A 12,383-nucleotide genomic window follows, 5' to 3' on the forward strand; every position below is an offset into this window, starting at 1 on the left:
GGCTGCCAGGGGTGGATCCAGGTCCTGAGCAGCAGGGAGCCGGCGCAAAAATGGCTGTGGATACGGCTCTGGCTCTGGCCAGACAGGCTTCAGGGAGTCTGGGCCATGGGTGTGTAGTGAGGGGGCAGTCAGATCACAGAGCCCATGTGTGATCTTGACCCCATCGCAAACTCAACCCCTAAGGGATCCTTAAAGCCATCCCTTTCGTTGAACCCAACGCCATCCCTGCCCTCCAACCCAACCCCATCCTTAACCCCAGCTCCAACCCCATCTTTAACCCTAGCTCCAATCCTATCCTCAACCCCATCCCCAACCACAAACATAACCCCAGTTCCAATCCGAAAATCAACCCATGCCAATTCCCAAACCTAACCCCATTCTCATTCCCAAACTCAACTCTAAACTCAATCCCATCTCCAAACCCAAACATAACCCATTCCTTAACCCCAGCTCTAACCTCTAATTTAACCCCACCCTCACCGTCCAACCTAAGCCCATTCTTATTCACAAACCTAAGCCCAAACTCAACCCCAAACCCAAACCCATCCTCGTCCCTAGACTTAACCTTGTCTTCATTCCCATCCCCATGCCAGGTTGCATTTCCAGTCCCAGTCCCACGCTCACTTCCTTCTTCATGCTTCTCCCCACCCCCTATAATTCCCACCCCAAACCCCCATTTTCATCTTTGTCCCACCTCTAGGTCCAAGGCTGTAACCCTGTTTCTCATCTCCCTGAGTCCCACCACCACCATTGCACACACAAATGCATGCACATACATGACCTGTGCCGGGCTCCCACAGGCTTCTGCATGCATAGGCATCACTGGCTGACTACAGGCCCAGGTCCTTGGTGCCCCCTGGTTCACACACCTCAAGCCAGTAGGGGCAGACAAAGGCCACCAGGAAGAGCCCAAAGGAGCAGCAGCTGAACAGGACACTGAAGAGGGAGTTGTCCCACAGAACCTCCATGTCTGTCCTTGGCAAGGTGTTGTAAAGCTCCCTGATGACCTGGGGACCTGGTCTCCATTCTGTTGTTTCTGTCTTCCAAGCTGAGGTCCCCCCAGTCCCAAGGCCCCATGCTCAGTCCAGGGCACTGAATGCACACCCCCAACCAAATTATTATCTCTCCGGCCCTCCTTTATTGGCTTGATCCACAGTGTCTCTCCTTCCACCACTTCTTATTCTCCAGACCCCAAGAACTTGAAGACAGGAACAAAATCTGATTAATTTGGGGGCCCCCAGGGCCCAGCATAGGATCTGGCCCATAGGAGGCCTCTGGAGATATTCAATTCAACCAGCCCTTCTTATAGTTCAGGCATTATGCTAGGCCCTGGGGCACAGCAATGCGCAAGACACACCAGACTCGCCCTCATTGAGCCTACATTCTATTAGAGCAAAGAAGTGATGGCTGTTTATAAACAGTTATTATGGAAGGTGCCATCATTTCTATTGAGGCCCACTCAATAATATTTAATGTGGTCTCTTATGATGATAAAAATATATTATATCTCAGTGAATATTGATGCGGGGTCAGTGAGCCCAGGAGTCGAAAGAAAGATTTCTTAGACTCTTAAGATCTGGCAGTGATGCGGGGTTGGTGAGCCGAGGGTCAAAAGAAAGATTTCTTAGACTCTTAAGATCTGGCAGTAGTGCTCTTTTATTTAGAGAATAGAATAGCATGGGGACAGGACCCATGGGCAGTCAGAGCTTCTGCTGCCGCCGCTTCTGCTGACCCCGCTGGCATGGGGACAGGGCCCATGGGCAGGCAGAGCCCCTACTGCTGCCCCCGCTGGCATGGGGACAGGACCCACAGGCAGTCAGAGCTGGTGCGTGGGGACAGGACCCACGGGCAGTCACAGCTCCTGCTGCTGCCTCTGCTGCTGCCCCGAGTTGAGGGTTAGGTCTAAATTTAAGGCATAGGTTTGTGAGTTATCTCTTTACGAGACAAAGAAAAAAAAGTTAAAATGGTACCAGTGCCGGTAGGGTCCGGCCGTTGTGCGGTCCCACAACTTTTAGATAAGAATCAAACCGGATTGAGTAAATGGCAGAAGTCACCACTCAAATATTATCTTCAACTAAAGACAAAGGAGGATTTTGGGGTGGGGGGTCAGTTACATGAGGTTGCCAGACAGTAAACAACTTAAGTTCTTGCCTTCCCCATTAAGAGTTTCCAGAGATAAGGCCATCCCCTCTTCCTCCTGGCGCAGAGAGGGAGGCATGGAGATTTCCTTCACAAATGCAACTGTCTCTGATCAAAGGGCAAACAAATTCCACTCCTCAGAGCCTGCTTCTTATCTGTAGTTTTAAAAGTAACCAGCCTAAAAATCCTCGTCATAAACCGTTTTAAAATTAAGCAGCCTAAAAATCCTCATCAAATATCATTAGGGTAAACTCCAATAAATAATCTAAGTAGATAAATATCATTTTTTTCCAATGCTTTCGGTGAGGAAGACTGGCCCTGAGTTAACATCTGTTGCCAACCTTCCTCTTTTTTTCTTTTCTCCCCAAAGCCCCGGTACATAGTTGCATATCCTAGTTGTAGGTGCTTCTGGTTGTGCTATCTGGGAAGCCACCAGAGCGTGGCTTGATGAGCAGTGCTAGTTCCGCACCCAGGATCCAAACTGGTAAACCCCAGGCTGCCAAAGCAGAGGGTGCGAACTTAATCACTCGGCCACAGGGCCAGCCCCTAAATATCATTATCAATGGGCCTGAATAAATATTTACTTTTCAACAAATATTCTTTAGAGTCATTACCGTGTGCAGGTGCCGTCTTATAAGCACTGAGGATGTAGAGATGACCAAAAACACATTTCTGCATTGGTGGCATCACCATTCCAGCTGGAGAGACAGACAATATGATAGATCTGAGAAAAATATGTAGTATGTTTGTGAAAAGTGCTGTGGGGAGGCAAAAGCAGAGAAGGAGGGGAGGGATGTGATTATAGGTGGGGTGGCCAGAGACACCTCAGTGAAAAGGTAACTTTGAGGCAAAGACCTGAAAGACGTCTGGGAAGCGTGGTCCAGGCAGAGGTGGGCGCATGCCTGGACCAACATGGAGGCTGGCAAGGCTGGAGCAGAGTGAGTGAGGAGCAGAGCATTAACCTTGACCAAAGAAAGGGTTAGCTTTGCCTGGCTGCTGGGAGGGAACCTCTGTGTCCTTGGATTGTCCTGCCTGATAAGAGTGTCTTTGTTGGGCCGGCCTGGTGGCATTGTGGTTAAGTTCATGTGCTCTGCTTCAGCAGCCCGGGGTTCACAGGTTTGGTCCTGGGCGCAGACCTGCACACTGCTCATCAAACCACGCTGTGGCGGCATCCCACATATAGGATAGAGGAAGCTTCTCTATTTATCTGTGACTCCTTCTAGTGAGTCAGAACCCGAGGCTGGTCTTGGGGACCCCTGAACTGCCGTGAGGGAGGGCAGATCAAGTCAGAGAATTAGCAGGGTCCAGAACACACGGCACTTTGTACGACCTTGACAGACTTTAGCTTTTCATCTGAGATGGGAGCCACTGGAGGGCTTAGAGCGGAGGAGTGACAGGATTCGAATCACGTTTTAACAAAACTCCCTCTGGATGCTGTGTAGAGAATGGACCACAGCGGGCAGGGGGCGGGTAAGGGCGGAGGCAGAGCTGGTTAGGAGGCCGTGGCAGTAAGCCAGCTGAGAGATGATGGTGACTTGGATCTCCGAGGTGACTGTGGATGAGCAAGGAGTCAACCTCCAGACATAGTTTTAAGGAAGAGCCAACACGGGGGCCGGCTTCGTGGCCCAGTGGCTTAGTTTGCGTGCTCCGCTTCAGCGGCCCAGGGTTTCACCAGTTTAGATCCTGGGTGCCGACATGGCACTGCTCATCAGGTTATGCTGAGGAGGTGCCCTACACACCACAACTAGAAGGACCCACAACTGAAAAAATATACAACTGTGTACTGGGGAGATTTGGGGAGAAAAAGCAGAAAAAAAAAAAAAGAAAAGATTGGCAACAAACAGTTGTTAGCTCAGGTGCCAATCTTTTTTTTTTTTTAAAAAAAGGAAGAGCCAACAGTATTTGCTGATGAATCAGATGTGGGATGAAACAAAGAAAGCAGCTGAGGATGCTCCCAGCGTTTTTGGGTTGAGCAGTTGGATAAAAATGGAATCCTTTACTAAGATGCAGGAGACCATGGGAGGAGCAGATGTGGGGTTGTGAGAGATCAGGAACTCAGTGTTAGAGATGTGAGGTGCCTCTTCTTTTCAAGTGGGAATGTTGAGTAAGGAGTTAGAGATATGAGTCTGCAGTTACAAGTACAACATCCTTATTCTTGCTGGAGGAAGCCCCGATAAATATGATTACTGGGATAAGCCTCAGTAAATATTCCTACTTAAATAGACCTCAATAAATTATTATTAGAGAAGGCCTCAGTTGCCATTATGCAGGAAGCCTCTATAAATACGGCATTACTGTTATTTGAGGAGGCCCCCAATAAATATTATTTCTAGGAAGTAAGCCTCTGTTAATATAAGTTATTAGCATAGGCTGTAATAAATATTCTTCTTGATAGAATCGGCCTTGCTAAACAGTCTTATTATTTTATGATCGACATCAGTAAATCTCATGGCCGTTGGCATCCGTTTATTGAATGAACTAATGAATGAGTGAATGAAGAGAAGGTCAGAGTCACGAAGGGCGTGTGCAGAGGCAGTTGCTGGAGGCCGAGGTGCAGGTCAGAGTTCTGATGCGTCTTGTTGGAGGGGCCGAACCAGAGAGGGGAAGAGAAGGCTGGGAGATGTGGCCAGAGATGGGGTGAGGAGGCAGGGCGGTGGCTTTATCACAGGTCTCTTCAGGCATCCGATTGTCCTGCTGTGAAATCATGATTAATAATAAGCAATACCTGTTTGGTCTTTGTCCCTGTTTCCGGCACAGTGCTCCTAAAACCCTTGGAATTTCCTAAGTGATGAGAGCTGTAAATGTGTCTTGTTATGTTAATGAGGTGACTTTGGGAAAGCACCTAAGGATGGGGCCTGGTTGCCAGGGAGCCAACCCAGTGATTAGAGGGTGGGAACTCTCAGTCCCACTTCCTGACCTCCGGCCACGGGAGAGGAACTGGAGGTTGAATCGGTCAACTGTCAAAGATTTAATCACTCCTGCCTGTGTAATGAAGCCTCCAGAAAAACCCAAAATGGCCAAGTTCATAGAGCTTCCAGGTTGGTGAACACGCGGAGGTTTGGAGAGAGTGGTCTGCTCAGGGAGCGTGGAAGCTCTGCGCCCTGTCCCCATACCTCACCCTATGCATCTCTTCCAACTGGCTGTTCCTGAGTTATAATATCCTTTTATAATAAAACAGTGCTCTAGGAAGTAAAATGTTTCCCTCAGTTCTGTGACCCACTCTAGTAAATTAATCAAACCCAAGGAGAGGGTCGTAGGGACCTCTGATCTATAGCTGGTCGGTCAGAAGCACAGGTGACAACCTGGACTTGTGTTTGGTGTCTGAAGTGGGGGCGGGGGACAGTCTTGTAGGACTGAGCCTGTAAGCTGTGGGATGTGACACTATTTCCAGGTAGATGGCATCAGAATTGAGTTAACTGCTTGGTGGTGTGGGGTTAAACACACACACTCATCGGAATCGGGATCAGAACTGGACCTGCATGTCAGTTTCCTGAAGTTGAAGTGTAATGAACCCCTGGACGGGGACTGTAGGATTTGCTTCCGTCCCATCCCCACAGAACCGAGCAGGTTGGGTTGCCGTAATACGACCCCCAACCCCATCCACCAGACTCCCACCTGTTTCTCTCCAGCCCCTCGGGGACCACACTTCAGTAGTTTCACAACGGTTTTATTAGACTCCAAAAAGTCGCTCTAACGCACATTCCATTTCTCTAACACCCCCCCAATGGGTGGGGCCTTGGGTCCTCTCAACTGCCGCCCACCAGGCCCCATTCTTCCTCCTTCCCCCTTGGGACACAGGAGTCCGGGGCCCCCACCCAGAGTCCAGGCCTCTGGACCCTCCCTCTCCTCTTCAGTGACCTCATTATAACTTCCAGATGCAGGTGGGTCCGGGATGCATATGGATGTGGGCTCAGCGGGGAGTGGACAGGCGCCGGCATTCATGCATCCGGTAGGCACACATGTAGAAAATACCTACAAGACAAGAGATCCCAATGGATATCCCCCCTCAAAAGCCTTCCCAGCCCCTGCTCCCACCCCAATCCCCACCCCACCACTCCCCATCTCCCTGGAGTCGGCCTTCTGGCTCAGTGCTCTGCCCGTGGGGGACACCCCATCGTCTTGCCCTCTGTAGCGCTGCCTACTCTGCCACTGCCGCTGACCTTCCCACCCACAAGCCCCGCTCGTACCTGCAAAGAAAGTCATGAGGAGGGCCACCCAGCCCACGATATAAGACCAGGAAAAGCGCCAGTCCCCGAAGCGGCGACCGAGGAAGCTGACGGTGACTCCAGTGTAGATGGCCAAGGCCAACAGCACGAAAAAGGCTGGGGAAAGAGGGGCGAGTGTGGCTGGGCTGGGTTTGGAGGTGGGGGTGGGAGCGAGACTGAGGAAGGGGTGGGGTGGGCACGGGTAGGGATTGGGGTGAGGAGGGGAGTTGAGTTGGAAGTAGGAATAGTGATGAATGGGGCATAGGTTGGATGGGGACGGGCAGGCATGGGCGGGGTTGCACCAGGTAATAAAGAATCTGACTGGTCTTTGTCTCTCCTTCCTGGGAGGGAGAGTATAAATCCTTGAGATTTCCTGAGTCATAGGAGCGCCTTTATCATCCTAGAGCCTCTGGGATCACATGTGAGTTTATGCTGCTGAGCTGAGATGACTCAGGTTAGGAGCTGCTCACTGGAAAGACCAACGGTGAGAGCAGAGGGTTGGGGCTTTGAGCCACTGGATGTCAGCCCAGCCCTGGGGAGGAGCAGGGAGCTGGAGATTGAGCTCAATTACGTGGCCAGTGATTCAGTCGGTCCCGCCTTCGTAATGAAACTCCAATAGAAACTCTGGATGCTGAAGCGCATGGAGCTTCCTGGTTGGTGAACACATCGATGTGCCGGGAGGGCGACGCAGCCTGAGCCCACGGGAGAGGCCACAGAAGCTCCGCATTCACGCCTCTCTGGCTGCTCCCTGTGCATGTCTTTATTTGGCTGGTGCTGAGTTGCATCCTTTATGCTAAAACTGTAATTGGAAGTGTGGTGCTTTCCTGAGTTCTGTGACCTGTTGTAGCAAATTTTTGAACTTGAGTGGGTCCTGGGGAGCCCTGGAGTCTGTAACCAGTTGGTCGGAAGCACAGGTGGCCTGGGGACCCACATTGCAGCTGAAGTAGGGGCAGGCTTGGGAACCGAGCCCTTAAACCTGTGGGATCTGACGCCAATTCTGGGTGGTTCGTACCAGAATTGAATTGCAGCACATGGCTGGTGTCAGAATAAGCCGGAATTAGAAACAGTCCTGGAGTCCACACTGGGGGTGAAGACGAAGTTGAGAGGGAGAAGGAGTCGGGGATGAGAGGGGTGGGGGTGGGGTGGGTTGGGTGTGAGATGGGCAGGGAGTTGGGGGTGGGGAGTGGGGTAGGGTTAAGGGGGTCCACTCACTGGAGGCAAAAAACATGATGCCCGCGGAGAAGGGCCGGGAGAGGCGGGCAAAGGAGGGCTGCTGAGCCAAGGCCAGGATGCCCATGATGATGCCGGAGGTGGCACACAGGGAAGACAGGATCATGAAGGCCCGGGTGGCATTCCAGTATGCTGTGGGAACACCTCACGGTCACTCTCACGCCTCCCCTGCCCTCAGTGGTGAATGCTGCTACCTCTGAGGGCCAGAGTGCCTTGCCTCTCTCCATATGCCTGACCCAGCTTCTCTTTCACCTCTCTGCAAATGCCCTCCTCTTCACCTGGCAAACTCCTATTCATCCTCCAAAGCCCAGCTCCCAAGTCCCCTCCCCTAGGAAACATCCCTCCACCTGCCAGGTATCATCCTCACTCCCTGCTCTGGGTTGGAACACTCTTTATCTGTCTGCCCCTCCACCTGATTGCTCTCTGAGGACAGGAAGTGGGTTGTTTCCATGTGGAGAAATGTTTGTTGGATGACTGAATGACTGAATGAATGCTGATTCCCCATATCCTCCTGCTATTCACTCTCTATCCTCTCTCCTATGCTCTCTTTCATTTCCTTCATACTGCTTGCCCATATCTCAAAAAGTCCTATTTGTTTCTTCCAAGAGCCTATGCTGTGAGCATTATTTTCATCCCTATTTTTCTTTTTCTTTTTTTGCTGAGGAAGACTGGCCCTGAGCTAACATCCATGCCCATCTTCCTCTACTCTAAATGTGGGACACCTGCCACGGCAAACCCCGGGCCACCAAAGCAGAACGTGCTTACTTAACCACTGCACCACTGGGCTGGCACCTATCCCCATTTTTCAAGTGAAGAAACTGAGGCTCAGAGAGGTGAAGCGATTTGCCCACGGTCCCATAATTAGCAGTGAGGCTGGCGTTAAAACCCAAGCTCCAAAGCCCTCACTCTTAACTGCATGGTGAGTCTGTTCCTCAGAGCACCAGGACCAGTACTTTCTTATTGAAAAGTAAAAAGTCTCAGATCTCGGGCCAGCCCAGCGGTGCAGTGGTTAAGTGTGCACATTCTGCTTCTTGGCAGCCTGGGGTTCGCCACTTCGGGTCCCAGCTGCGGACATGGCACTGCTTGGCACACCATGCTGTGGTAGGCGTCCCACATATAAAGTAGAGGAAGATGGGCACAGATGTTAGCTCAGGACCAGTCTTCCTCAGCAAAAAAAAAAAAAAAAAAAAGAGGAGGATTGGCAGCTAATATTCCTCAAAAAAAAAAAGAAAGTCTCAGATCTTTGCAAAATGTAGTCTTCTGTCTTGCACGAACCTCAGTGAGAAAAATCCCTGGCTATTTCTCCATGGATGCTGTTATGGGTTATACTGTGTCTCCTCCCACCCCTACATTCATATGTCGAGGTTCTAACCCCAGTGCCTAGAATATGACCTTATTGGAAACAGGGCGGTTGCAGACATAATGAGTGAAGATGAGGTCACACTGGAGTAGAGTGGGCCCCTAATCCAAGATGACTGATGTCCTCATAAAAGGGGAAATCTGGACACAGACTTGCACACAGAGAGAACCCCATGTGAACTTGAGGACAGAAACCAGGGTGATGCATCTACAAGAAACACCAAAGATGGACACACAAGCGAGGGGAGAGGCCTGGAACACGTCCTCAGAACCCTCAGAAGGAACCGACCTTGCCGACACCTTGATAGTAGACTTCCGGCCTCCAGGACTGTGAGAATAAATTTCTGTTTAAGCCACCCAATGTGCTGCTTCGTTATGGAAACACAGGAAATTAATGTGATGCCTCTGGGTATTTAAACGCCTGGAGGACTTGGGGCCGGCCCGGTGGCGCAGCGGTTAAGTGCACACATTCTGCTTCGGCAGCCTGGGGTTCGCTGGTTAAGATCCCGGGTGCGGACATGGCACCGCTTGGCAAGCCATGCTGTGGTAGGTGTCCCACATATAAAGCAGGGGAAGATGGGCATGGATGTTAGCTCAGGGCCAGTCTTCCTCAACAAAAAGAGGAGGACTGGCAGGAGTTAGCTCAGGGCTAATCTTCCTCAAAAAAAAAAAAAGTCTGGAGGACTTATGGGTACGTTGTAGCCTATTTCTTTCCTGTGGTTTTGCTCATGCGGGGGTGGAAAACGCAAATGCCTCTGAGGCCTCACTGCAGCTGCAAATAAGGGCAAGATGTGCTGGGAGACCGCAGACTGCGTGAACCAGACAAGTATGTCCCATGTACCAAAGGTCACTTACTGCCTCTCGGCTCCAACTTTAGAGAAAACCGTCTCTATTCAAGGCACTGTGTGGTTTCTGCCTCCTGAAGGGACTCTGACTGGTCCACCCCATTTGAAGGGGACAGCTGTTGCTCATCCTCAGCTGACCACTGTGGACCAGGAGGGAGACGCGCCAAATTGGATTTTTCAAAAAGAGCTGCAAGTCTAGACTTTAATGTAAAATCTCCAGATTTTTTAGTCCTGGCAACAACTTTAGAAACTTTAAAAACACTCTGCATACACATCCACGCCTGGGTTCGGCCCCTGGGAAGCAGGCTCAGGATTTCTGCTCCAATTATGGTGAGCGGATTACCATTGATGAGCAAATTAAGCCAGCTGTTTGGATAAATACCCAAGGATCAATTGGAATGAGGTATGTCCCCGTGGTTCTCGATTTTGGTGTCAAATGAACTTGAGGATCTCCATCACTCTCCCTCTCTCCCCTCCCCAGCAGAGAGAAGATGCAGAGGGGACTCAGAGATGTCCCTCGGGGTGTCCCTAGTCTGAAGCAGGAGAGATGGTCGAAATGAGACAAAGGAGACAGCCGGAAATGAAAAGGATGCACAAAGTCAGGCAGACTGGGCTCTGAAGCTGGCGGCCCAGGGCAAGTCTTTCCACCACTCCCTGCCTCAGTTTACCGCTCTGGCAAATGGGCACCTGCTGCATCTCTCTCAGGGCAGGTTCAGCGAGGTGGGGTAGGTGAAATTTCCTGGCATGGGCCTGTCAGGTTGTGGGGCTCAGGGAGGGTCAGCTCCTCCTCTCAAACCCCCTCAAGACAATGTTTGGCTTTTTGAGGTCAAGTCTCGTGTCTATTCCCAGACACAGTGGAACCGCCCTCTTGTGTTCTTGGGAGACAGAAGGGAGTTAATCCACAGAATGTACTCAGAATATCATGTAACACACAGTAACACTCAACAAGTGCCAGGTATTATTATTATTATGACTACTACTATTATTGGATATATAATATGCAATATACCATATATTATTAATTTATTAATGTATAATGTATATAGTATATGTATTATGTAATATACTATATATATCTCTATGTATCTCTCTTTCCATATACATGTATGTGTATAATACATGCAAATATATATGGAAAGAGATACATAGAGATACATAGAATATGTATATTATTATAATATAGGTTGCAAGAGCCCTATAGTGTAAGTACTATTTTATCCCCATTTTTACAATATATATTGTAATCTATACATGTATATACATATATACACACATGTACATTACATGGCATGGTATGCAGCAAGGATTAAAAATACCTCATCCAGTATTTAGCAAATTTAGGGTTCGTGTTGCTTCTGTCTCCCCTAGTACCTAACATAGCTCTTTTTTTTTTTTTAGGAAGATTAGCCCTGAGCTAACTGCTGCCAATCCTCTTTTTGCTGAGAAAGACTGGCCCTGAGCTAACATCCGTACCCATCTTCCTCTACTTTATATGTAGGACGCCTGCCACAGCATGGCTTGCCAAGTGGTGCCATGTCTGCACCCAGGATCCGAACCAGCGAAGCCTGGGCCGCCGAAGTGGAATGTGGGCACTTAACCGCTGTGCCACCAGGCCAGCCCCATGGCCAATGGGTTGGGTTCACAAGCTCTGCTTCAGCGGCCCAGGGTTTCGCCAGTTCGAATCCTGAGTGTGGACATGGCACTGCTCATCAGGCCACGTTGAGGCAGCATCCCACATGCCACAACTAGAAGGACCCACAACTAATATATACAATTATGTACCAGGGCGCTTTGGGAGGAAAGGGAAAAACGAAATCTTCAAAAAATAAAAAATACTATTCCGACAACCCCAGCCCCAACTGCTGTACCTGATATCTATTCCTGCCAGGAAATGTCACCTCTCTACTTAACTCCTAAATCAGTATATTCTGTAATTGTACATACTAGAAAACCTGAAATCCCAATTCTGCTCCTTCCACGCTGAGTGACCTTGGGCTTGTCCCTTTCCCTCTCTGAGCCACAGTGTTTTCCATCTGCAAAACGGGTGGCCCTTTGGCTGTGAGGTTCTGCCCTGTGAGGGGCTCCAACCCCAGGCATGGCCCAGACCCTGCCCCAGAGCCTCACCGATGCTGTCCGTCTGCAGGTAGCACTTGCTGCCCAGGCAATACCGCCACAGGCCCTGGTGGGCGAAGGACCCCGACAGCCGGTACTGCATCCAGTGGTCTGTCGCTGTGGCCACCACCAGGAGGATGGTCCCCACCCAGGCACAGAAGAGGCCGCCACCCATGAAGCTGTACATGGTGATCTGTGGGGAAGGGGAGAGACGGGGCAGGAGCTGGACTCCTGAGTCCTGGCAGAGGAGGGGACTGGGGGCCTGGACTCCTGTGCCTGAGTGTGAAGGAGCTGGATACCAGGACACCAGGTCCCTGGGAGAGGAAAGAGGTAGAAGACAGAACTCCTGGGTCCCTGGGGAGGAGTGGACTAGAGTCCCGGACTCCAAGTCTGAGGGAGGAGGGGCTGGGGCCTGGACTCCTGGTCTGAGGGAGGAGGGGCTGAGGCCTGGACTCCTGGGTCTGAGGGAGGAGGGGCTGGGGGCCTGGACTCC

The 12,383-nt window shown here is 50.6% G+C and overlaps 1 protein-coding gene across 1 annotated transcript; it reads right to left on the bottom strand.

The window, feature by feature from the left end:
• Positions 1-6,015: 6,015 nt before the first annotated feature.
• LIM2 (lens intrinsic membrane protein 2) lies at positions 6,016-12,077 on the bottom strand. Its single transcript, XM_046680271.1, has 4 exons — positions 11,903-12,077; positions 7,557-7,706; positions 6,327-6,461; positions 6,016-6,111 (listed from the first exon to the last, which is right to left on the bottom strand). The coding sequence occupies exons 1-4, from the start codon at positions 12,075-12,077 to the stop codon at positions 6,050-6,052; spliced, it is 522 nt and encodes a 173-aa protein (XP_046536227.1). The 3' UTR covers positions 6,016-6,049.
• Positions 12,078-12,383: the final 306 nt, after the last annotated feature.

Source organism: Equus quagga, chromosome 13, assembly GCF_021613505.1.
Source record: "Equus quagga isolate Etosha38 chromosome 13, UCLA_HA_Equagga_1.0, whole genome shotgun sequence".
Classification (NCBI taxonomy): Eukaryota; Metazoa; Chordata; class Mammalia; order Perissodactyla; family Equidae; genus Equus; species Equus quagga.

Excerpts from the sequence above, each read along its gene's own strand:
- LIM2 (XM_046680271.1), bottom strand. The coding sequence starts at position 12,077 with ATGTACAGCTTCATGGGTGGCGGCCTCTTCTGTGCCTGGGTGGGGACC. Across the intron at positions 6,462-7,556 it reads CATCATGTTTTTTGCCTCCA|CCTTTTTCGTGCTGTTGGCC; the intron begins GTGAGTGGACCC and ends CTCTTTCCCCAG. Across the intron at positions 6,112-6,326 it reads CCTCATGACTTTCTTTGCAG|GTATTTTCTACATGTGTGCC; the intron begins GTACGAGCGGGG and ends CTTGTCTTGTAG.